The sequence below is a fragment of the Pinus tabuliformis genome, chromosome 4_1 (assembly GCF_031772625.1).
Source record: "Pinus tabuliformis cultivar Carrire ecotype Pingquan chromosome 4_1, CPIR1, whole genome shotgun sequence".
Classification (NCBI taxonomy): Eukaryota; Viridiplantae; Streptophyta; class Pinopsida; order Pinales; family Pinaceae; genus Pinus; species Pinus tabuliformis.
Window position 1 is genome coordinate 998,457,215 of NC_142303.1, and position 25,284 is coordinate 998,482,498.

Here is a 25,284-nt window from a genome sequence, read left to right on the forward strand (position 1 = left end):
GAACAAATCAATCTTCCAATAAAAAAACCTATTTTTATTACAAATTTGATAAAAAAATTGGCATAAAATTTAAGTCTATAATGTGCCTGGAAGATTGTCCTTTTTAAATCAACTCAAATTTTAAATTAATTAATAAACAAACTTATTATCCCTACCACAGGCAAAGGTATAACGTATCCAAAAATACGTTGACCCTTGCATTAGTTTACTGTTGACCATTTTTTTTAAACAATATCTAAAGTAAACATTAGAATGTTAGGTCCCTATACTACCAGTGTAACCCATATTGTTATTAGTGCAACCCCCTTATTATATTATTGGGCCCATATAGTCTCCATATTGTTATTATTGTGCCCCATAGAAGCCCACTATTGTTATTGTTGTTTCCTTATATTATTATTATTATGTCGGCTCTGATTATATTATGACCCCTTAGACTTCTATATATAGAAATGAGGTCTTGTCATTTGTATTATCCAAGAATTGTTCATTTGTGTAATGTAAAAGAGGTTTCCCCCTCGAAGAGGCTGAATTGTAAGGCGTTTATCTCTCTTTTCTATATTTTTGTGAGCTAGTTTCATAACATTTGGTATAAGAGCTTTGGATTCTAGGGTTTCGCTCCTTCAAACAGGTCATCATGGAATTTTCACTATAACTTTTTCGTTACGAAGTTTTAGAAGCAAAAAAAAAACCCCATTTGAGGAGAAATCGGTCTGAACCTCGGGTCCAAATTTCAGATTTTGTATCGCTATATTTTCGGAGATATGATCTGAGGAAGTTAGGGTTTTTGCAAGCTCCATAATTTCATCTCAAACAGGTCATTGTGAAATTTTCGCTATAATTTTTTTCTACGAAGGGTCAGACTCTGCAATTAAAACCCATTTGAGCCAAAATCATGGTGAAGCTCGGTTACGAATTTCAGATCTTGTGTCACTACATTTTTGAAGATATAATCTGAGGAAATTAGGGTTTTTGCAGAATCTCGAATTACATTCTAAACAGGTAACCTTGGGAAAATCATCATAACTTTCTCTCTGAGCATCAGATTGAAATTTCGTAAGAAGTTGCAGAAAGAGGACGGACTGTAGTTTTTTGTGTATATTTTTTAGATCCGAAGGTCGAAATAGTGACACGTGGCATGTCATACAAGTTCGCTCTACTGAAACATTATATAATCAGGTCATCTTAAGATATTGTGAATAACTCTTATTTGGAGAATCCAATTTTGATCAAACTGGTGGCATTGGAAAGAGGACTCAGAGGACTACCATAGGAAGTAATTTCAGATCCTGGAGAGTCGCAATTACAGAGATACAATGGATTCAATATTGACCTCTTACAAAGTGAAAAAAGAGGAAGAAATGCAACATGATATATCCAAATTATGAGACCAAGTGCAACAAAATTCACTCTCATAAAAAGTAACAGAAGCTAAGATGGATGGTTTAAAGAAAGACGTGGAAGATAAAATGGATGGTTTAAAGAAAGACATGGAAGCTAAGATGGAAGGCAAAATGGACTATTTGAAGACAAATTTGATAAAGTTGCTACAAGAAATGTTTACACACGGAGAAAAGGTAGTAAAGGAAACTCATGACGAGAACAAAATAAATGTTAATCATGATTTCATAAACTCTAATGTTGGATTGAAGACCCACCATGTTCCAAAGATCAATATGAGGAAGTTTGATAGCAAGGATCTTGGAACATGGATACTACAGATGGAGCATTTTTTCGATCTCCATAATGTGCAAAACACACAAAAGGTATGTATTGCAATTTTATATTTGGAACCAAATCAGTTTGTATGATGACTTTGCTCTCGTAAACAAATTGTCACTTGGGCAATTTTTACGGAAGAAATGATAATACATTATGAGGATACAAAAAACAACACCTTTTTTAGCCAATTGATAAATCTCAAACAAAAGGGTTAAATGATGGAGCACACTGGGGAATTCCAAAAATTGAACATAAGGGTAAAAGATATTCGAGAGGAGCATAGGATTGATGTGTTCATAGGAGCTTTAAAGGATAACATCCAACATGAGGTTTGCCTTTGGGAACCTGATTCATTGGAGAAGGCATTCAAGTTAGCAAGAAAAATGGAAAGCAAAATTATGGAAACAAGGAAGCCTACCACTCACAACTATGGAAGTGTTGTTGCCCCTAGCCTTCCACAACCTACAAGGTTGACACCACAAAAATTGGAAGAAAAAGGATAAAAATGGATTTGTTACAATTGTGATAGAAAATACACTAAAGGTCATAAGTGTGTTGAGAAGAAATTAATTTACATAAATTGTGAAGAGGAAGAAGAAAAGGAACAAGAAACGTCAAAAGAAGAGGATATACACTAGAAACAAACCCTAGATAAAGAAGAAATGAATCTAACCATATCTTGTAATGCATTGGCCAGAATTACCACTCCTCAAACTATCAAGATAGAAGGACATATCAAAAAGAAAAAGGTAATAGTGTTGATTGATTCAGGCAGTACCCATAATTTTATTCATTGTAAGATAGCCAAGGAATTGAATTGCTTCTTATATCCAACACCAGAGTGTCAAGTGATGGTTGCAAGTGGAGGAACCATAAATTGCTCTGGAAAGTGCCCTAATATCAAGCTATCCATAGGAGAATATGTATTGAATAACCCAATGCTTTCCATTCCAATGGGTGGTGCTAATGTTGTACTAGGAGTCCAATGGCTACAATCCTTGGGTACAATAGCTTTTAATTTTCATGAAATTTTTTTCAGAAGGAAAGGAAGTTGAATTAAGGGGTATCACAGGGAAACCGAGAAAGATAATCAGCTCTAATGGAATTACAAAGCTTCTAAAGAAAGAACAAAAAGACGTAATTGCACAATTATGTTCGCTAGAGGTTCCCACATCGAAATCATCTATTTCTCCAGATCTCCAGAAAGTCTTAAACAACCATTCCAAGGTATTTGAGACTCCTAGAGGCCTCCCACCTATTCGTGATCATGATCATGCTATTCATTTGATTCCAGGAAGTGTTCCTCCAAAAATTAGGCCTTATAGATATCCATATGTCCAAAGGAGTGAAATTGAACGTATGGTCGCAGAAATGCTAGAGGTTGGTATAATTATCCAACCAAATTCGATAAACGAAGCAAGGGATGAATGGAAGAATGACGAAGCATGGTAGGAAGTCATTCAAAAGTTGTAGAAGATCCCAGTTCAAACAATATTTTCAGAACTTGACAAGGAAGGAAAAATCATATTGGAACATGAAGCAATCACAGAACCGAGAAATCAACAACTACAAAATCGATCAATTTCAGAGTATCTTATCAAGTGGAAGAACTTACCCACTGAAGATTCCACATGGATGGATGATAACTTTCTACATAAGAATCTAGAACTACTCAAGCGTTGGGGACAACACTTTTTAAAGGAGAGGGGCATGTTAGGTCTCTATGCTACTAATGTAACCCCTATTGTTATTAGTGCAACCCCCTTATTATGTTGTTGTGCCCATGTAGTCTCCATATTGTTATTATTGTGCCCCATAGAAACCCACTATTGTTATTGTTGTGTCATTATATTATTATTATTATGTCGGCTCTGATTATATTATGACCCTTTAGACTCCTATATATAGAAAGGATGTCTTGTCATTTGTATCATCCAAGAATTGTTCATTTGTGTAATGTAAAGGAGGTTGCCCCCGCGAAGACGTTGAATTCTAAGGCGTTTATCTCTCTTTTCTATCTTTTTGTGAGCCGGTTTCATAACATAGAACATAATTTTATTTTATTTTTGAATTATTAAATTTTATTTATTTAACTTTTGATTGGTGCAGAGAAATTAGAGTCTTATTTGGTAATCATTATTATTACGAACTTGTCACATCCTCATAATTAAAGTACTTGGATCCTCTCTGTGTGATATTACATGCGTCCTTGTCAACTATCAATTATCCTTGAGTCTTATTTCGCCATCATAATTTCCCTGAAAGTTGTGAGACGGATGTCGTATTTATAAAGGTTCTGTCATGTCAAATGAATATCGTATTTATAGGGATTTTGTGGTAATCACAATCCACAGTCGGCCTGACATCGTAGAAAAATGAATGGAATGAGATTGGCAGCATTCGTTTCAGAATATGTCAGCTCTAATAATAACGTGAAATAAAATACACAAAGTTTCCAACACAAGCACATATTTTGTCCTCTGGTTCGTTTGGGTTTTTATTTTATTGTTCAGTCTTACTCTCATATAAATATTTATGGGTATGCTCTCATGGCGTAGAATTACTACCAGCGTCCTCCAATTCTGCTCAGAAGCCAACACCATCCAATTCTACTCAGAAGGGAGCACATAACGAAATGTGACTTTGGCCATATGTTGTGGGCTAGGGACGAGTCACGACATATGAGTTTGAATTTGGAATTTAGGAGTTAGTCAAAATAATAATGTTCTTTTTAAATAGAATTAAAAATAACTATTTGATATTTGATTGAGTGATAGAGTAGTTAAAGGTGAAGATCTTTCACAAATCCAGATTTTAATATTTATTGCTATACACAGATCTCAATTTTACTATTAAAATGGATATGAGGTTCTTTTACATAGTTTTTATTATAAACTAATAAAAACTAGATTAGTAAAAAAAAATTGTATACTAAATTTTAATGTTAGGTTTTTTTTTTATATAGCTATTATTAATAATAATAATAATATCCAGTTTTAAGGTCACATCCAAGCCAGACACCAAATTGGTGTATGAGACTTCCTTGTTTGTGTGACAAGGGACCCACCTATGCGTAGCGATTTGACTGCTAAGTCTATGAAGGCATACATACTCTACCCCCCTTTGGTTTTGAATTTGTGACCTCTTAGGAGGAAACACATGCTCTTAACCATTAGGCCCACTCAAGTTGTATTATAAACCAATAAAAACTAAATTTGTAAAAATAATTTATACACTAAATTATTATGATATAGAAAAAAATGATGGATACATAATATTTTAGTGAATGTTTTGGTCAAATTTCTTAAGTGATATTTTATTTTAATTAACTAATTTATATTCGAGTTGTTTTTAGTGCGACTTTTGGAAGCTTTTCTGGTGGGTTTTTCCGGTCTAATTTCTCTAAAATCCGGCACAAATTTATTGAAATCACAAGTGGATAACCCGTGCACAATGCAAGTGCCCTAGGGGTTTTTGAGGGTGCTGAATCCATATATACAATTAAAAAATCAGTTTAAGTAACACAAATCAAGATTTCACCTCAATTTTTTTCTGCCGGATTTCGGCACCGGAAAGTCCAAAAAGTCGCATTAAAGACAACTCCATTTATATTTGCAAATCGAAATTAAAATATTTATTAAATATTTTGCAACTTTTTAATGATTCCCATTTATTTCTTTAATTAATTCTTGAAACTCAAAAATAGTGTTTTACATTTTATAAAACTACAAGATTTTCAAATATAATATAAAGAATTTTAAATAAAACTTAAATTTTGAGATACTATGTTTTTTTTTTTACAGCAACGGGTATAGATTATATTAACTGATTGGTCTAAATGCTAGATTTCAGATTACAATGAGAGGGAGCAGAGCCCAAATAGTTTCGACAACTAAAAGTGCTATGGAGCTTGTGGTCAGCTTCCAGCTCTTTTTGGCTACAGCTATGGAATCGATTTCTGTGATTTGCCCAGGCTTAAAAGTACAAACGAACTGTTTCAATAGCAAGCAGTAAAACACATCAACTGACTGATTATGAAATTGGATCCCATGTTTCGTCCTCGTCTCTTATCATTGCCCTAGCAGAGAGAAGGGTAGCTTTATTAGCTTCAAGATCTGCTTCTTTGTTGTTGTCTCTCAATACGTGGAAGTATTTTAGGTTTTGGAACAATTTCTGCAAACTTCTGATTCTAGATATCAGTCTTGCCAATCTTAAGTCCTGAGGGGATGAGTTGGTCACCATGATTTTTATTATCACTTGAGAATCCCCAAAAATGTTTGCCTCCTTGATTTCCAAATTCAAGAGCAACTTAAGACCTTGGAAGAGGGCCAAAGCCTCAGCTTGAATGCTGGAGTTGATCCCAAAACCCCAAGCAAAGTTGTGGGTCGATATGCCTTCAGTGTTTTTTACAATTCCTCCTGCCCCAGCCTTCCTAGGATTTCCCTTTGATGCCCCGTCAAAGAAGAGAGAGTGCACCTTTTGATTGGAGATCCAGTCTTGAAAATCTTCATTATTTTTCCCCCTTATTTGCCAGTCTTTAGAAGGGGAGATATTTCTGGTAGCTTGATGAAATTGCAGGTTTAGGGAGGCACCCCAAACAGTATCTAACTGATTTAGATTTGAAGCGTCTTTTTGATCTCCCAAGCATTCTTTTAACTGGAATTTTAACTTAGCCGCTACCACCTTGACGTCATGCTGTGTGTTTTTAAAAATTTGTTGTTTTGTTCTAGCCATATCTGCTAGCAGCAGATTTTAGGAAGGGAAGACCAAGCCGCTTTAATCACTTTGTTTTTGGGAGGAGGGCCGGGATAACTGTTCTTCCAATTTGCAAAAAGATCAATTATGGAGATGGGAAGAACAAAATTGGGGTTCCAATAATCCATCAGCTCACTCCAAACCTGCACAGCGAATTTACAATTTAATATGAGATGTGTGGCACATTCCACATTCTCTTTGCACAGGGGACACCTGGACGGGCCATGAAATCCACGTTTCTGCAATTTATCATCAGTGAGCATTTTCCTGTGGCATAAAAGCCAACAGAACATGTCATGGTCCAGGTGGATGTTGGTGGCCACCCACCTATCCCATTTGGACCCCCACAACTATCTCTTTCAGTCTTTTCAGTTTCCTAAATTGTAGCACAATTTACTATTTTTAGCAGTTTTTCGGGTCCTAAACTTCTGGAGCCGTTTTGAGGCCCTAAACGACGTTTTTTGGGAAATATACTGCTGACAATTTTTTTGTCTAAAAATCTTTATTTTTGTCGTAGTCCTCGGAGAGATCTTTCCAACGGGCTATCATGCGCGTCAAACGGAGATAATACGACCAATTCACGACCTCGGGAAGTTGATGTACCAACTTACCCAAAGACGGGGCCCACAATTTGGCGTTTCATCTTCTAGGGTTAGGTTTTGGAATGTGAAGGGTTTTCCATTGTTTCTCAACAATAAATAGGCATTTGAGCCTCATTGTAACACAGTTCAGAGGCATGTAGCCACACATCTCTTCTCAGAGATAAGCTACCATCGCCCTAGCTGGTTTATTTCCATTTCTGGTTGTAAGCATATTTCAGTATTTCCCATTAATCAAATGAAGTATTATTTCCGCTGCATATCTGTCTTTATGATTATCTTTGTATTTTATTGCGTTCTTGTTTAAATCCAGATCATGTCAATTTTGGGCAGAAAGGAGAGGCGTCAGATCGCATTCCAAGGAGTAGGGTCAGGAGGGACATGCGGTCTCAAAGAGAGTTTTGCGTAGCCTTGAGCTACAGTATAACTCACTGACAGTGAACGCCAACCACGCGAGTCTCTTCTGCGCACATGCATGGGAGCAATACCGTTCAACATAGCACGAAGGCAGCTGCATTCCTGAAGAAGCTCCGGAGGCAAATCTATAAAATTCCAACCTGCCCAGCGCGTCCCAGCCCACGTGGATATATCCCACAAAGTGGATTTTCCTGAAGCGGTCAACCAGCAACACAACGCATTCAAGGAGGAGCATTCACCAATCGGATCTCAGTCCATGATGCGATCAATCCAAATATTTATATTCCTCCCATTTCTAGGAATCCAGTAAGCATTGGAGCGGATCAGGCGTGCGACTTTGGACTAGAGCCCTACAAAGGGAGAGACGCCTTGAGGGAGAGGCCCATCCAGGCATCTAACTCTCTTGCCTTTGAAATATTTCCTCCAAAGCACTAATTGGGCCCAGCCAGGCTTGGGCGCAATAATTTTCCAGAGAAGTTTGGCTCCCATGGCAATGTTCTGAAGGGAAAGGTTCTTGAAGTTTAAACCCCCCTCCATTAGAGGCTTGGAGACAGTCTCCCAGTTAACAAGAGGGATTTTCCTCTCATTTTGTTTGCCTCCCTTCCAAAAGAAATTGCATATGTGCTGGTCCATTTTCTGAAGAATGCCAATTGGAGCAAGGAGTACTGAGAACTGAAATAAGGGGAGACTGCAGAGCACAGCTTTGATGAGAACTAACTTGCCCACAATATTAAGCCAGGTGAATCCCCATGCCTGGAGTTTGTTCTTGAATTTTTCCACTTGGTGGAGCCAATCCCTACTGTAGGCCCGCTTGAGGAAGATAGGGAGCCCAAGATATTTAAAAGAAGTCCAAGCTGAATAGGTTGCGAATACAAAACATCTGACAATGGAACTAAGCAAGTTGGGCATAGTATTCCAACAGTAAATGTGGCATTTCCCCTTGTTGAGACTACTTCCCGACGCCATACAAAACTCATCAAGAGCTTCTTTAAATCTGTTGGCCGAGTGGATCGATGCAGCCCCCAACAACAAAGTATCATTTGCAAAAAGGGCATGATTGATGCTTTTGATTCCTCTTGCAATGCAAAGCCCTGAGATCTCCTGCTCTTGCATTTTATTGTTTAGATGGAAACTAAGAACGGAGGCTTGGAGGACAAACAGAAGAGGAGAAAGAGGACAACCCTGCCTTAGTCCTCTTGAGGCTTTGAAAAAACCAGCAGCTCTGCCATTTACAAGGGGAGCAATCCATGGCTCCGAGATGCAGGCCCGGATCCAGTTTATAAAATTCTCCCCAAATCCAAACTTTTGCAGAACATTCAAGAGAAAACTGTGCCTAACACAATCAAAAGAATTTGCTAAGTCCAGTTTGATAGCCATACCTTTTTCCTTGCGCTGCTGGCTTGAAAGGATTGCCTCTTGAACTAATATGAAGTTGTCCACTAGCTGTCTACCGTGAATAAAGCCCCCTTGATTCTCTGGAATGATTTTGGGAAGAAGATATTTCAGCGTGTTAGCTATTACTTTGGTGATCAATTTGTAACCAGTGTTGCAAAGAGAGATGGGACGAAATCTATTGAAGGAGCTGGCGCCTTTCTCCTTGAGGATGAGTGCAAGGAACGCAGAGTTTGTACTACCTCCAATTTTTTGACAGGCTTGGGATTTTTGGACCATTTTATAGAGATCTTTTTCCACAATATGCCAGCAGGATTGAAGAAATCTGGCGGAGAATCCATCCGGTCTTGGGGCCTTGCCTGGGTCCATGGCAAAGAGAGCATTCTTGACCTCAGCCTTGGTGACTTTAGCTTCTAGTTGGTGGTTCATCTCAGCAGAGATTGAAGGGGGAACCCAGTCTAGAAGACAAGTATTCTGAACCAGATTCACATCCTCACTATACAAATTTTTGAAATGTAGAAATGTTGCTCGTTTGATGCTTGCAAAGTCCTTGTGATTGGTAGTATCTCCCTTGATTTCAACAATGGAATTGAAGCATTTTCTGGCTTAAGCTTGCTTGTGAAAGAAAGAAGAATTTCTGTCTCCCGCTTTGAGCCAAAGGCATCGAGACTTAATCTTCCAAAATTCTTCTTCAGCCAGGCATGCTTTATGAAAGTGCTGTTGGAGTTGGACCTCCTTTTCGAGGATTTCTCTGGTTACATATGCCTCTTCCGAAAGAAAATGATGTGCATCTAGCTGATTTTGGAGATTTTTCCTTTCAGCTGTTGGATTAGGAAGGGTTTTGGCCCAACACTTTAGAGCAGATTTCGTTCTTCTGAGATTTTCTGCCCACACATAGAGTGGTGATCCATTGATTGGCTGAGACCAACTTTCCTTGACTATCTGCAAAAAATTGGGTTCCTTGACCCAGAGGGGGCTAAATCTGAAGGGGATGGGGCTAAATCTAAAGGAGAGGGGGCTAAATCTAAAGGAGTTGGTTGGCTGCCCTGTAACTTATCCTTGTACATTTCCTACTCTCTTTTCTCCCGATCTGTTTTACGGCTTCTTGTGGATCTCCTTACATAGGCTTGGGAGTCACCTATTTCTCCTTCCTCCTTCGAGTCTTCCGACTCTTGGTCCTCTTCCTCGACTTCGACAGGGATTCCTTTTGAGCTTTCTGCAACACTTGCATCCTTGGAAAAGATAGATAGGTTACCTTTATCTGGAGACACTGCCTTTTGGTCCACGACCTCCTGGGTGTCCTCTAGCTGCGAGCTTAGAGGATCAAACTTATTTTTTGGAACAGGCTTGGGCGGGATCTGCTGAGCAGAGGCCTGGTGAGGACCTTTTCCATTAGGGCCTCCCGGCTTTTGTGTCTTGTGAGAAGTTTTGGAGCGCTTGACTTGATTCCAGCCGTCCTCCTTCCCCTGCACAACCTCGTTGTTGGACGGGCAGCCTCTGGCGAAGTGGCCATAGACATGGCATTTCCGACATTTGAAGGGTAGCTGCTCATAGTCCAGTTTCTGCACATGCATCTAGCTTTCGACATTGATTTTGATGGCCTCTGGCAGCCCCACCTCCAGATATACTTCTACGCAGATTCTGGCGCAGTCATATTGGTCCTTATTGTTTGCTCGATCTATGAATTTCCAAGGGCATTTCCAATGTGCATCAAAGAGTCCCAATTCTAGCAATGAACTGGGAGATTTGGGAGCCTAATCCACACCGGGACTGCTTTGGGCACGTACACTGCTGGATCAAAGTCTGGAGTCCATTTATTTAGGTACAAACCCTGAGGGCCCATGAAGTAGGGGCCGTTTTGGAAGATTAGATCTTTACCATCCTTTGAAGAGAATTCGAAGAGGAAGAATCCTCTCCCTAGAAAATAAGAGGTAACACTTTCTTTGATCAATGATGCCCAGTTTTTGTTGACCCAACTCTCAGTGGTTTTGGGGGATGGCCATAGCCTAGTGAACTGGCTGATGAGAGCTCTCTCGGCCAAAGATAATGCAACCTGGATCGGGGTTTCTGGGGGAAGGGAGATCTCAGGTATATCATCCAAATTTTTGACGAATTTCGCAGCTTCTGAGTTCTTCTTCTTTGGAAGCCTTGCCAAGAGTCGATTAAAGGCCTCAACAGACGAGGGTGGCGGAGGAGGAGGGGGAGGCGCTTGGGGAGTGCCCAACACCTCCATAGGCGCGAGCCCTAGATTGGACGCGGACCTGTCACAAGCACAGACGCAGTAGCAGGCAGTCCCAGCGCGGCTCGCAAAAAAACTTGAAAAAAGTTGTTCAATTTTGAGATACTATGTTATCAATTAGGTAGTTTCAATTTATATTTTAAATAAAACTTATATTGATCATCAAATAAGAAATAAACTTATTCTTTATATTCCATCTTAAAATCATATATTCAATGTTAAATAACTATACTTGAGTTGTGCATGGAAAATAAAGTTGTATCCATAACTTAATTTTTGGAAATGTAATAGAATTGAGTTAATCATGATTTTAATTTGAGAGTTCCATGTGTACCAAAAAAAAAATAGCAGACACATAAAGGCTAATGTGATAGGAAACTTAGAAGTTCAAAACAAGATGTTTAATAGATTTAAGAAAATTAAACTCAACAACAATTTAAATGTGACAAATAGTTGATATATTTCAAAGTTTAATAATTAAACTAAGTGACAAAGTTCAATAATTAAACTAAACAACAGGGAAAGAACGCTAACTATACAACCTTATTTTATATTACTAAATTTCAACAAATTTAACTTATATTATTACATTCCATAACTAATAATCTATTAAAAAATTTAACAAGTCTCTAAAATTTTCCACATAACTCTCTAAAATTTTCCACACACTTAAAATATATTCACTTAAAAGTGGTTTGTCCGCTCAAAATTATATTATTACACTCCATAACTAATAATCTATTAGAAAATTTAACAACTCTCTAAAATGTTCCACGCACTTAAAATATATTCACTTAAAAGTGGTTTGTCCACTCAAAATTCTATTATGTAACACATGATAATAAAAGCATGCAGTCCAGGTAAAAGAAAATATAGCTTCCTCTTAATTTTTAAAGAATATCAAACCCTTAAAAAAGCAAGTAGGTACTTATCTTAATTTTTTCGTTTTTGTTTTTTTTAGAACTCCCTCTTAATTTTTTAAAATATTAAACGTTTTCGACATTCCCAAAATAATCGATAAACTAAACATTTTACGACATTCCCAAAAGAATTGCAGTCCATATGTAGTCATACTACATCGGTGCAAGTATACTTTAAGTGCCAAAGTCGCCAAATTCGAAATTGCAGTCCATATCCATACATAGGTGCCAAATTTGTAAGTACTTGAACTCATGTTTTCTGTGCACTCGAAAACCTAAAACCCGTCTTCCCAATTGATACTTGACGAGAAATAACCCTGAGATCAAGATCAGAGCACATTGTTGCACTGTTCATCCAGCCATTATTAATAGAATGAATGATCACCGGGACTACACAGGAGGTGGAGGAGCAATAGAAAATCCCAACTCAGATGGGTGCTCATTGAAAGGCAGGATCTTTGTTGGTGGGTTGGGAGCTTCAGTCACGCCCAATGATTTGGAGGCAACATTTTCCTCACTGGGTCGGGTGCATGGCGTGGAAATCATCCGATCAAATGATCGTAACTTCGGTTATATGGATTTTGAACCATTCTCAGACAAGGCTCTCAGCAAGCTTTTCAGCTCGGTAGGTTTTCATAACTGCTTTGTGGTTTTTGTGTTAGCGGGTTGTATGTACCGACTATCTGTCTATCGGTGTATACCTGCGAAATTGCATTTTTATAATTGATATTGAATTATTCTCAGAATTAAGTAGCAGAAGTTCGTTTTCTTGTAATTAATATTTTGCTCGCATCGTCTGGATAGAGCAGTTTAATAGTTTGAGGTGACATGGGGCTTTGACTCCCTTCACAGCAATATCAGCTGCGCCTAATCGTTTAGAAATATGAAAATTTGGGTTTTGGAATTCAAAATAATAAGCAGCAGGGGGCTGTACTGAATCACCCAATATTGAAAGTCCTGGGCTCCCCAAATTATTAGTTGCCATTTGCCGCACAGTTGGTTGCCCCGAAGGGTATAGAAATTTCTCATTTCCCACTTCGGTTTTCAGTTTCTCCTTATTTCTCCCATATAGTTAAATGCCCTTTCGCATAACCATACATTTAACAAGCTGGAAAAAATAAATTTGCTGAAAACACAAATTCTGGAAATTTTACAGAACGCTGGAAATTGCATAAATAAAAATCAACAGTAATAAATAACCATTAAAACACATTTAAACACTGAGATTTTTGGTCAATGTGACCCTGGAAAAACCCCCTACAACTCTTGGGGAAAACCAGTTTGAGAGCTCTTCTTTATTTCTGGAAAATGCCTTTTTACAGTAAGAGAAATATTCAGCAAAAATCAGCAAGCAAACTTTTACAACTTATCTCAACCTTGCTGAAACTCCGCCCTGCTGAAATTCCGTTGTACAGACTTGCTGAAACTCCGCCCTGCTGAAACTCCGCGCTGTTGAAACTCCGCTGCTGAAACTCCGCAACTCACTGTCCAGAAATCTCCCTTGCTCTCTTGCTCTCCTTCTCTCAATCTGCTCATGAAAGAATTAATGACCTTTTCCTCCTTTAATCTAACCCCAAGTGACTTTTGGGTGATCCCTAAATCCAATGGCTGAAATAGATTGAGATCTAAGGCTGAAATTAAATGCTCATTTAAATCTCACTTTTTATTTTTTAATTCACCCCATTTTAATAAAGACCACTTAATCATTTATTTCCAAAGTTACTTTTCTTTTCTAATTTTTCATTGACTTTATAAAAGTCACTTTAAAATTAGACTTAGTAACTTTATCACTTAAAGTCACTTTTAAATTAGATTTAACTTTATAAAATTATAAAGTCACTTTAAGAGAAAAATTAAATTCTTTTGGACACTTTTCCCTAGGCCAAAGATCAAAGCCTAAGGGAACCACCTGTCCTCCGGTACCAAATTTCAACACTCCCTCTTATCGAGGAAGGTGTTCCTCACCACATCCATCTTGTCTCTGAAGTAGACATGCTTGCCCCGTGGTAAGGCTTTGGTAAGAATATCTGCAACCTGCTCATCAGTGGAAATATACTCAAGCTTCACAGCTCCCTTCTGAATATAGTCCCTAATGAAATGATATCTGATCTCGATATGCTTTGACCTGTCATGAAATACTGGATTCTCCGTGAGTTTAATGCAACTCTGATTATCACAGTAAATCACTGAAGGTCTCAACGTCTGACCAAATAAGCCAAACAACATCTTGCGAAGCCAGATAGCCTCACAACTAGCTAGACTGGCTGCCATATACTCTGCTTCCGCTGAACTCAGTGCTACTGACTGCTGCTTCCGGCTGAACCATGACACTACTGCTGAACCCAACCCAAAACAACACCCTGAAGTGCTCTTCCTATCAGAAGCACAACCTGCTCAATCAGAATCAGTGTATCCTGCCAATCTCACTCCATCTCCCTGCCTGTAGTCCAGACCATAATCCACTGTCCCCTGCAAGTACCGCAAAATGTGTTTTGCAGCCACCCAGTGAACCTTCCTAGGCTCACACATAAACTGACTCATCGTGTTGACTGCAAAACAGATATCTGGTCTAGTGTTGACCAAATACATCAAGGAACCAATCAATTGCCTGTACAATGTGGGATCCACCAACTCGGAATCCGGAGCATGAAGCTTCTTCCAGTTGGTGATCATCGGTGTCGACATAGGTCTACAATCCTCCATGTGGAATCTGCTAAGGATGTCCACAATATACTTCCCCTGCCCCAGGAAGAAATGCCCCTCCTCCTGCCACACCTCCAAGCCCAAAAAGTAATGCATCAAGCCGATGTCCTTCATCTCAAACTCCGTCGCAAGATCTCTCTTGCAGTGCTCTATGAGTCTCTCTGCACCTGTAATGACTAAGTCATCCACATACAGCACCAGAATGAGAGGCTCCTCACCAATCACAATAAAGTAAAGGTTCGGATCTGCCTCACTCTTTGTGAAACCCATCCCCTGCAAATATGTATCTATCCTGGAGTACCAAGCTTTGGGAGCTTGCTTCAGGCCATAAAGGGCCTTCTCCAGTCTGCACACATGGGACTCTTTCCCATGCACCTCAAAGCCCTGTGGCTGCTCAATTTTCACCTCCTCCTGTATGAAGCCATTGAGAAATGCAGTCTTCACATCCATCTGGTGGATCTTCCAACCCATCTCTGCTGCTATCGATATAATGGAGCGGATCGAAGTATATCGAGCCACGGGAGCGAAGGTCTCCTCATAATCAACTCCCTCTACCTTGGGAGAACCCTCTAGCCACAAACCTTGCTTTGAATTTCTCAATGCTGCCATCTGCAGCATGCTTTACCTTGTAAAGCCATCTAGAAGTAACCACGGATTTGCCCTCAGGCCTCGGCACCACCTCCCAAACATCATTCTTCATGATAGAAGAATACTCCTCTTGCATGGCCTCTCTCCAGAACTGCTGGCTAGCTGCCTCCTCATAGCTAGAAGGCTTAGAGTCAAGGATGCTGGTAACCATCGCCATATAGCTACAAAACCTCTCAGGTGGTCTACTCTCTCTGACCGGCCTCTTCGGCTCAGCAACAGATGAGGCATCTCTCAAGGTGTCCTGAAGCCACTTGGGCTTCCTCTTCCCTGAGCGCACTTCTCCCACCGGAGAATGAAACTCCTCCTCATCATCATCAGGAGCCTGAACTCTTGACTGTCTGTCTGTTGTCCTCCTGCCTGCACCTGAACCTGTAGAAGCTGAGGTACCGTGTGAACTTTCCATCAGTGGACTCCCTAGTGAACTGCTCTGCATGCTGCCCGGAGCACTACCCCTCTGGCTCGGTGAGCCACTGCTCACTGGCGGACCCGACATCCTCATAGATGTACCTCCTGATCCTCCTAATCCCTGCCCACTGGATCCCTGCGACTGACTCAACTGTTGCTGAGGGTCTAGCTGATCCAGATACTCTAACTCCCGTGACCTCCTAAAGGCCCTGTCCTCCTCGAACTTCACATCCCGTCTGACAACAACTCTCCTCTGTGCAGGAATGTAAATCCGAAAGGCCTTTGAGGTCTCACTGTAGCCCACAAAGATACCCTTCTCTGCGGTGGGCTCTAGTTTGGTCCTCTTCTCTTTGGGTATATAGGAGTATGTAATGCATCCAAAGATATGAAGATGACCAATATCAGGCTTCTTCCCAGAGAAAGCCTCCTCCGGAGTCATGTGCCCCAAGGCATGATGCGGACTCCTGTTCTGCAAGTAAACAATTGTGTTGCAGGCCTCTGCCCACAAGAACAATGGCAACCCCTGATCATGTAACATGGCTTTGGCAGCCCCTATGATGGATCTGTTCTTCCTCTCTGCAACCCCGTTCTGCTGGGGGTTGTAAGGCACAGTGAACTCCCTCCTAATGCCTGCCTCCGCACAATAGTCAACAAACTCTCCAAGGGTGTACTCTCCTCTATTGTCCGACCTCAGGGACTTGATCTTTCGACCTGTCTGTGTCTCCACAAGAGCTCTGAACTCCTGAAACCGCTTGAAGACCTTAGTCTTGGTCTTCAAAAAATAAATCCAGGTCCTCCTGGAGTGATCATCAATGAATAAAACATAGTACTCATATCCATTCAAGGAAACATGAGACATCCGACCGCTCACATCGGAATGAATCAAATCAAGTATCCCAGTCGCTCTGCTGTCACTGCTGGGAAAAGGGGATTTGAAAAACTTGCCCATCGCACAACCTCTGCAAGTATCAAAGTGATCAGCACTGAAATCTGGCATACCTGTAGTGATCTCCCGCAATGTCCTCAAGGCTCCATGATACATATGTCCCATCCTGCGGTGCCAAATCTCACACAGCTCAGAACTGCTAGCTCTGCTGTCGGTACTACTGCTCAATGCCAAAAGGGGCTGGAATGCAAACTTGTACACCTTTGCATGGCGTACACCTATCACTCTAGCTGAATCAGCAGGAGCGCCCCTGGGATACATCAACACCTGTCCTCCCCTGAACAGTACCTCATATCCTCTGTCCTCCAAAGCTGAGACGGATATGAGGTTCCTCCTCATCCCTGACACATAAAGAACATCTGACACTTTCAAGGGAGGTTTGGACTCCCTCTGAAATGTCAGTGTCACCACCCCGACTGCTCTAACAACTCTGTCATCACCGAGTACTACCTTTATATCAGTGCCACTCTCTGAAAGCTCTGAGAAGTACTCACGGACTCCTGTCATGTGACGTGAAGCTCCACTGTCCACATACCAGATACCTGAAGATGCTCCGTTAATCGAGGGAAAAGCATGCTCCCTCTGAACCTGTGTGGTAGGTGATCTTGCACTAGAGGACTCACACGTAGTGAACGTAAACTCCCGGTCAAAACGACTTGTAAAGTCCTCAATCTCTACTGAAGCTGCCACGTCCTGGTTCTTCCCCTTTTTCTTCTTCTTCTCCGGACACACAACTGCATAGTGTCCCATCTTTTGACAATTCCAACACTTCACCTTGGAATAGTCCTTCTGTGTGTTCCCCTGTTTACCTTTACCTTTACCTTTGCCCCCACCACTGCTTGTGGAAGCCTGCTTCTTTCCTTTGCCTTTTTTGCCTCCTGCCACCAGTGCTACATCCTCATCCTGCTCAACTGGCTTGGCTGCCCCACGCTGACCTTTCCTGATCTCTGTCTGAATGCAATCATCCCAAAACCTCACCCATTCGGGAAGGGTCTCACGTGCACAAACCCCATCAGCAAAGTTCAACCATGAACGGGGGAGGCCATTCACTGCAATCCGCACCAACTCAGTGGGTGGAATGGCCTCTCCAATCGCTGCCAACTCATCTCTCACATTAGTAATATTTGTGAGATATTCAGCTGCACTATCATTACCCATCTTAATGTTCTTCAGCTTCTCCTTCAAGACCATCTTCCGGTTCTCATTAGTACTCTGGTAGAGATTGGACAATGCTCTCCACATCTCATGGGCATTGCTCTTTCCTCTCACATGAGGAATGCAATGGTCTTTGATTTCGTCTAGAATCAGCCTCTTACCCTTGTTGTTCTTTTTATTATAAGCTGTCAACTGAGTAGCATCAGTAGGCACAACAACATGGTTCTGTGTGGTATGCACCATGATATCCCAGACTTCTGCCTCCTCAAAGATACTCTGCATTCTCTCCTTCCAAACGCTGTAATTTGTATGCCCATCCAACTTATCCTCCACCCTCAATCCCAATGACATCCTGCTGTCCTAAAACTGAAAAATACACTGCTGTAGTAAAGATAAAACCGCTGTTTATGAAAAAATCAGCTTGTTGGAATTTTCTGAGTGAAAAATCAGCAGCTGTAATTTTTCCTTTTGCTGTCCCAAACTGTCCTTCAGCACTCAAGCTCCGATACCATGTAGAAATTTCTCATTTCCCACCCCGGTTTTCAGTTTCTTCTTATTTCTTCCATATAGTTAAATGTCCTTTCCCATAACCATACATTTAACAAGCTGGAAAAAATAAATTTGCTGAAAACACAAATTCTGGAAATTTTACAGAATGCTGGAAATTGCAGAAATAAAAATCAGCAGTAATAAACAGCTATTAAAACACATTTAAACACTGAGATTTTTGGTCAATGTGACCCTGGAAAAACCCCCTACAACTCTTGGGGAAAACCAGTTTGAGAGCTCTTCTTTATTTCTGGAAAATGCCTTTTTACAGTAAGAGAAATATTCAGCAAAAATCAGCAAGCAAACTTTTACAACTTATCTCAGCCTTGCTGAAACTCAGTCTTGCTGAAACTCCGCCCTGCTGAAACTCCGCCCTGTTGAAACTCCGCTGCTGAAACTCCGTTCCTGCTGAAACTCCGCAGCTCACTGTCCAGAAATCTCCCTTGCTCTCTTGCTCTCCTTCTCTCAATCTGCTCATGAAAGAATTAATGACCTTTTCCTCCTTTAATCTAACCCCAAGTGACTTTTGAGTGATCCTAGTGACTTTTGGGTGATCCCTAAATCCAATGGCTGAAATAGATTGAGATCTAAGGCTGAGATTAAATGCTCATTTAAATCTCACCTTTTATTTTTTAATTCATCCCACTTTAATAAAGACCCACTTAGTCATTTATTTCCAAAGTCACTTTTCATTTCTAATTTTTCATTGACTTTATAAAAGTCACTTTAAAATTAGACTTAGTAACTTTATCACTTAAAGTCACTTTTAAATTAGATTTAACTTTATAAATTTATAAAGTCACTTTAGGAGAAAAATTAAATTTTTTTGGACACTTTTCCCTAGACCAAAGATCAAAGCCTAAGGGAACCACCTGTCCTCCGGTACCAAATTTCAACAAAGGGCCTTAAATTTGAGTTATGATTCTGGACTTATGACATTTGGGCTTCAGTTCCATGTTTATATGATTTTTCCAAGGGTCAGCTTTGTGTTTAATGTTGACCTTACTCACTGCTAGTTTAGAATTTTGAGTATGAGACTTTCTCTTCAGTTTTGCAGACTTTGCATTTCTCCCTAACTCGGTCCGGGTTGAGGGAGATGATAAAGATTTTCCAAAATGCTAGCATTTTTGATTTTTGGAAGCATCACGATCAATAAAATAAAGAACAATAAGGGAATTTTGAATTGCGCAAATTTGTTCCGTTGAAAACTGTGTTGTACTGTCTCCTGTGAAGGCCAAAAGAAAATTATATTTGGGCATCCTTTGCTGTTGGAAACGTAGATCATTATTTAAAAAGTTAAGAGTTTGGCAGCAAAGATATGGGCAGACCTATTTATTCGAATGCCGGATACTAGAGTAAATTAAGCAACCTTTACTGGTTTAAACGGGATGGTGAGCTTCCTCAGCTTATTTGAAAGAGTGTCCACTGTCTGACATGCACCCAATGTAGACTCTGTAATTTGCTCTTTGGATGTTACGTAAAAGGTAACTGTAAAGGTAGAAATGATTTGGGCTGACATATCCTGTCGGGATAATCAGTAGAGGTGCTCGTGAAACTTACAAGAATTGTATTTCTGTAGACTTACCATGTACAAGTGCAATGTGTCAATACAGGAAAAGGGTAATAATTTGAGAGTTTTTTTCTTGAAATGCAGTATAATGGATGCGTGTGGAAAGGAGGGCGATTGAGACTGGAAAAGGCCAAAGAACATTATCTAGCTCGGTTGCATCAGGAATGGGCTGCAGAAGGTGCACAATCAGCAACCATCACCGCTGAAGCTGATGCAAGCACAACCTCCAATACACCCGATAAGAGAATACCAATGTTAGCAGAGAAAGGTGGATTAAAGATGTTTTTCCCAAGACTGAAGAAGGTAATACACAAAAGGAGTAGATTTTTGAGGAGATTTAAATGAAATTGATTTTAAAACTTGAATCAATTCAGTTCTGCTTGTGGTGTAATTTATTTGATCATTTTAATCTGATCTAGGCTGGTTTTAATCTCACTCAACTCTGTAGAATTCAAAACTCACAACTTACATATATATATATATTATTTTTATTAATTCTTATAAGCATTATATTATTTAAGCCATCACATGATGATGCAAGCATTACCCACATGACAACATATCTATCATCATAGGCTGTAGAAGTACCTTTTGGTGCAGTAATGTTTCCTGGGTCTTGTTGCCTGTCCCCATTAATCACAGGCTGTTAGTCTGTTTTTTTCTTTATGATTTATAAAATCAATTCTTTTGTTGCCAGGGAATTAACCATAGGTGTTTCTCTAATGAGTTTGATGGCAGAGTGCTTGATTTTTAGAGGGGATTGTTCTATAGTGTTAAACAATAGATCATTTCTTTCATTTCAAGTTTGCTAAAATGAGTTCTTGGAATTACATTCCAAATTTTACCTTGAGAAGAGTCTTTCTTTGAGGGAGACAGTGTAACCTTCAGTCCATCTGAAGAAAGTTTGATTCTAGGAAGGTCCTTGAAGGGAAGGAGTGCCGATAAGAAAAAACGAGTTGCCAAACTTCCATAGAGATTCTGTATCCTATAAAACTATGAGAAATGGACTCATCATTTTTCTTCCATAGAATGCACCATGCTAGGTCTCTGTTCCTTTTTTCAAGGTTTAAGATTACCCTTAGAGCTAACGTCCAAAATAAAAAATCAACTTTGATCATCGACTCTTTAACTCTAATTCTTCCTGGATGTCCTGCTGTAAGCCTTGCAGAGGAGTATAGTCCTTTGGTTTTGCCCTGCGAAACAATGTTAGTAGAGTGCTGGTTGAGGGGAGCAACCTCTTGGGGAGCTTCAGTTAAACATATCCAACTATCTTTCAGAGCACAGGGTATGTCTGGAGGGGGAGACTAACCCTACCAAGAGGGGCTGTGGTCCCTCCATGGGCAAATGTCAACTGGAAACCCACTTCTTTTCGAGGTTGACCATCTCTAAAGAGTCTGAACTTGGTAGATGCTCTTTAAGTTGAAGTGGGGCCGAGCCATGATAGGATCCTCCCAGTTTTAACTAGCTTCCTATTTATAGTGGACCAAAAAGTTCTTCATTGAAGGAAAGGCTTGAGCATTGAATTTCCATAATTGAGAACCTCGAAACAAAGGGGTCCAATCTCAGATTAATCTGTGGTGATCACATCTGTTACAGTATGTATTGAATAAAATTTCTTCTCGGCACATCAGTTCCCCCCTGATCAAGTTCTATAGAACTCTAGTTGCCATAGTTTGTGTTCATTAGACTAGGATCTTTAATTTCCAGACCACAAAATGTTGTAGAAAGCTTGACCTTATCCCAGGATACTAGAGGAAATTTGTTTGTTGGACTGCTTTCTTCATTTCCAAAGAAAGGATTTGATAAGTTTTTCGATCTCTGCCACGATTTCTGTGATGGCTGAAAGCATTGAGCACTGGTAAAGGCAGAAGGAAGATAAACCAAACAGAATTAATACTCCCTGAGCTTGGATTAATTAATCAACAGCCTGAGGCAGAAATTTTCCTCTTAAATTGATCCAGAACTGGCATCCAATCAGATTCTCCAAGCTTTTCAGGGGTAAGGGGATGTCCAAATTTTGGATTAACTTCCGAATTTCCTCTATAAAGAAGTCCAGAATATGAGAGATTCTGTCTAATGAAGGATGATCCACGTTTCAGCCAAAAAGCTTGCATTTTCTATCATTTAACTTGCCCCTAGGGCCCAGAGGCAAGTAGATAAAGATCCTGAGTTTTTAAAAATCTGTTTGCAGTGATTGAGAACGCTCCTTCCAAAAGTAGGGTGTCATATGCAAACTGAGAGTGGTTTATTGCTTTTAATCCGCTAATGATCTCAATACTAAAAGTTGTCCATTGACTCTGTTTGCTTCAGGGCCCAGCCCAGAACTTTTTCCATAATGATGTAAAGACACATAGAGAGAGAGCATCCCCAAAGAACTCTCATTGAAGCTCTAAAGAAGCTCGTGGGTCTTCCATTGACAAGGGGAGCAATCCAAGGGCATCAATGCATGCTTTGATCCAATTTACCACATGATCTAATTAACCAGTTTTTTTTAAAACTTCAAATAAAAGTAGATGGTTGGGATGGTCAATGGCATTTGCCATGTCAAGCTTTAGAATCATTTCTTTCCTTTGACTTTTCTTGCTTGAATGTAATACTTCCTGAACTGCTATAATGTTTTCAGAAATGGCTCGATTGGGCATAAAGCTTCCCTGCTCTTCAGAGATACTTTTATCAATTATAGATTTGAGTCTGTTAGCAATTATTTCCGAGCATATCTTGTAGGAAATGTTGTACAGAAAAACAGATCAGAACCTTGATTTTTTAAGGATTTGATTATTTTGGTATAATAAGGGTTAAGGAGGTAGAATTGAGTCCTCCCATCTTTCATAACATTGATACATCCTCCATATATTTGAGCAAAATTAAATTTAATATATGCAAAGCCTTCTTGTAGAAATTTGTTGTAAACTCATCTGGGCTTGGTGCCTTATCAGGGTTTAGAGAGAAGACTGCACATCTCAATTTTCTTTGGTGACAGGTTTCTTAAGATCAACATATTTGGGGGATTGCATTGTAACGTTGCATCAGGCTCTGTCATAATATCTCTATAGTACTTGTAAGTTCAAGCTGTAATCTCATTGAAGTTATGTAATATAGCAAGGGGATTTTACCATAGGTTCCCTTAAATGACTAGGGTTTCCAAATAACAATTTCTTATTTCTGTATACAATAGTTTGATCAAATACAAATCATTTCAATAAACAATGCTGGTGATTAATTTCATAAACCCCAAATAATTTGCAATAAAACAGTGCCAACAGTTAATATCATAAGCTCAGCCAATATAATCCAGCGATACCATAAACCCGTAAAATTCAAGTATAATCCAAATACAACTCTAACAAGTCCCATTAATATCATAAACGGAAATCTACAGACTGGTATGTAAATTCGACCTATTCATGTACCCGAGCTGGCCTCAGGACTATATTCATTCCATCTCTTAAACTATCAGACCTGTTTCTCACTTCTTCAGAATTTGGGCCTGTGGACTGACTTCAGAATCCTAGGATCCACGGTGTTATCCTTATCCTCAGATATATCCAGTCTGTTGCGTGACCAACAAAACGACTCAGGATATCCCACTCAGCCTCAGTAAACATGGATTTACCACCTAAATGGCTTTCTGAATTTTGGTCTGTCACTTCTGGATTTTGGCCTGCCCCAGGACACACATATGTCATGGAGCAAACTATAGAAATCTCGTTCTTCACTTGGCTGCCTCAGGAATAATACGTTCGCATAGCCTCAGATTTTTGTTCTGTCCAGACCACGCCTTAGGACGAGTTCTGTTATTTCGACTAGCTTCATTTTGCCCCGAATATATTTTGGAGAATTTGTCTGTCACAAGGGTTTTTGGCCTGTTTCACAGGGATCCAGCTGTCCATGCAATGAACTGCCCAAAGAAGGTGTAACAGAATAGAAACTTCGCTGCTCCTCCAGATAGTATTCCTGTGCCAAAACAAAAACGAAGAACCAACAGAACTTTGCTGCCTCTGTAATGATATTCTTGTTCCAGAACATAATGAATGGACAGATAGAGACGAGTCAACTAGGTAGGAATCTTTCACCACCGAAATTGATAGAGGAGAAGGGGTCTTAAAACCCCCAGAGCTAATGCTTAAAAGACAAATGAATTGTTCCACAAGATGATGCCTCATTTGATCTCAATCCTCTCCTATTTATAGATTGTCCATGGGCTCCAACAAGGTGAGGAGTTGTGTGTGCAACCCCTATTTTAGCCCCAGTCGACCCAATTTTTACCCAATATTGCCCCAACATAGGAAAAATTGGGTTTTTACCCCCTTTAACAAGACTATAGCCTATGGGGTTGGATAGGCTATTATGTCCTCCATAAGCCCTTAATTTGGAGAGGACATTACAGTCCCCCTTCCTGAAATTGCTTGCCCTCAAGCAATTGTAGACTTGGGTGCTGTAAAATTTGTTCTCCTTCCCAAGTGGCATCCTCCTTTGGTAAATTCTTCCATTTAATAAGGTATTCTGGAATTATTCGTCTTCTTAACTTCTTTTCTTGTACGACCATGATTGTTTTTGGAATCAATTCTAGTTTTCCTTCTTCGACTAATGGAGGCAATTCGATAGAGGTACTACCTACTGTCCCACAGCCTTCTTGAGACATGACACATGGAAGACGTTATGGATTCTGCTGTCGCTTGGCAATTCTAACTCATACGCTATTTCGCCAATCCTTCGGAGAACTTTGTAAGGTCCATAAAACCTTGGTTTCAACTTTTCTGCACCACTTTTCTTGAGTGTAGATTGTCTATAGGGCTGCAATCTCAAGAAAATGAGGTCTCCTACCTCAAAACTGTGTTCTGTTCGATGCTGGTCTGTGTACATATTTTGCCGATTTTGAGCAGCCTGCATGTTTTCCTTGAGTACCTTGAGAATGTCCTGACTCTCCTGTATCCAGTCTTTAGTAATCGTTGCCTTGTGTTGAAGAATCTAGAGCAATTAGGTGTAGTGTGATTCTTCTTGACTTGATAACAATTTGTGAAGCACTTTTACAATTATCTTAGCTTGATCTTCTTCTTCTTATTAGTGTGTGTGTTTCATCAAACTGCTACCAAAAAACATAAAGACAAGAATACAGATGTTGGCTCTCTGCCAGGGCCAAAACCTCTCTCTCTTGGAGAGGAAAACCCTTTGAATCTCTTCTTATAGATGTTTAGTGCATGAATACCAAGATCCTTGACAAATCTTTGACTAAAGATTACCATCAAGATGCTTGTCACTATCCC

The 25,284-nt window shown here is 39.8% G+C and overlaps 1 protein-coding gene across 1 annotated transcript in view; it reads left to right on the forward strand.

The window, feature by feature from the left end:
* The first annotated feature begins 12,158 nt into the window (after nt 1–12,158).
* The window catches only part of ROS3 (RNA-binding (RRM/RBD/RNP motifs) family protein), a 76,972-nt gene continuing 63,846 nt past the window's right edge, over nt 12,159–25,284 (forward strand). The window contains exons 1-2 of the mRNA XM_089420684.1: nt 12,159–12,669; nt 20,105–20,323. Coding sequence (XP_089276810.1) covers nt 12,418–12,669; nt 20,105–20,323 — 471 coding nt within the window. The 5' untranslated portion in view covers nt 12,159–12,417. The remainder of the gene's footprint in view (nt 12,670–20,104; nt 20,324–25,284) is intronic.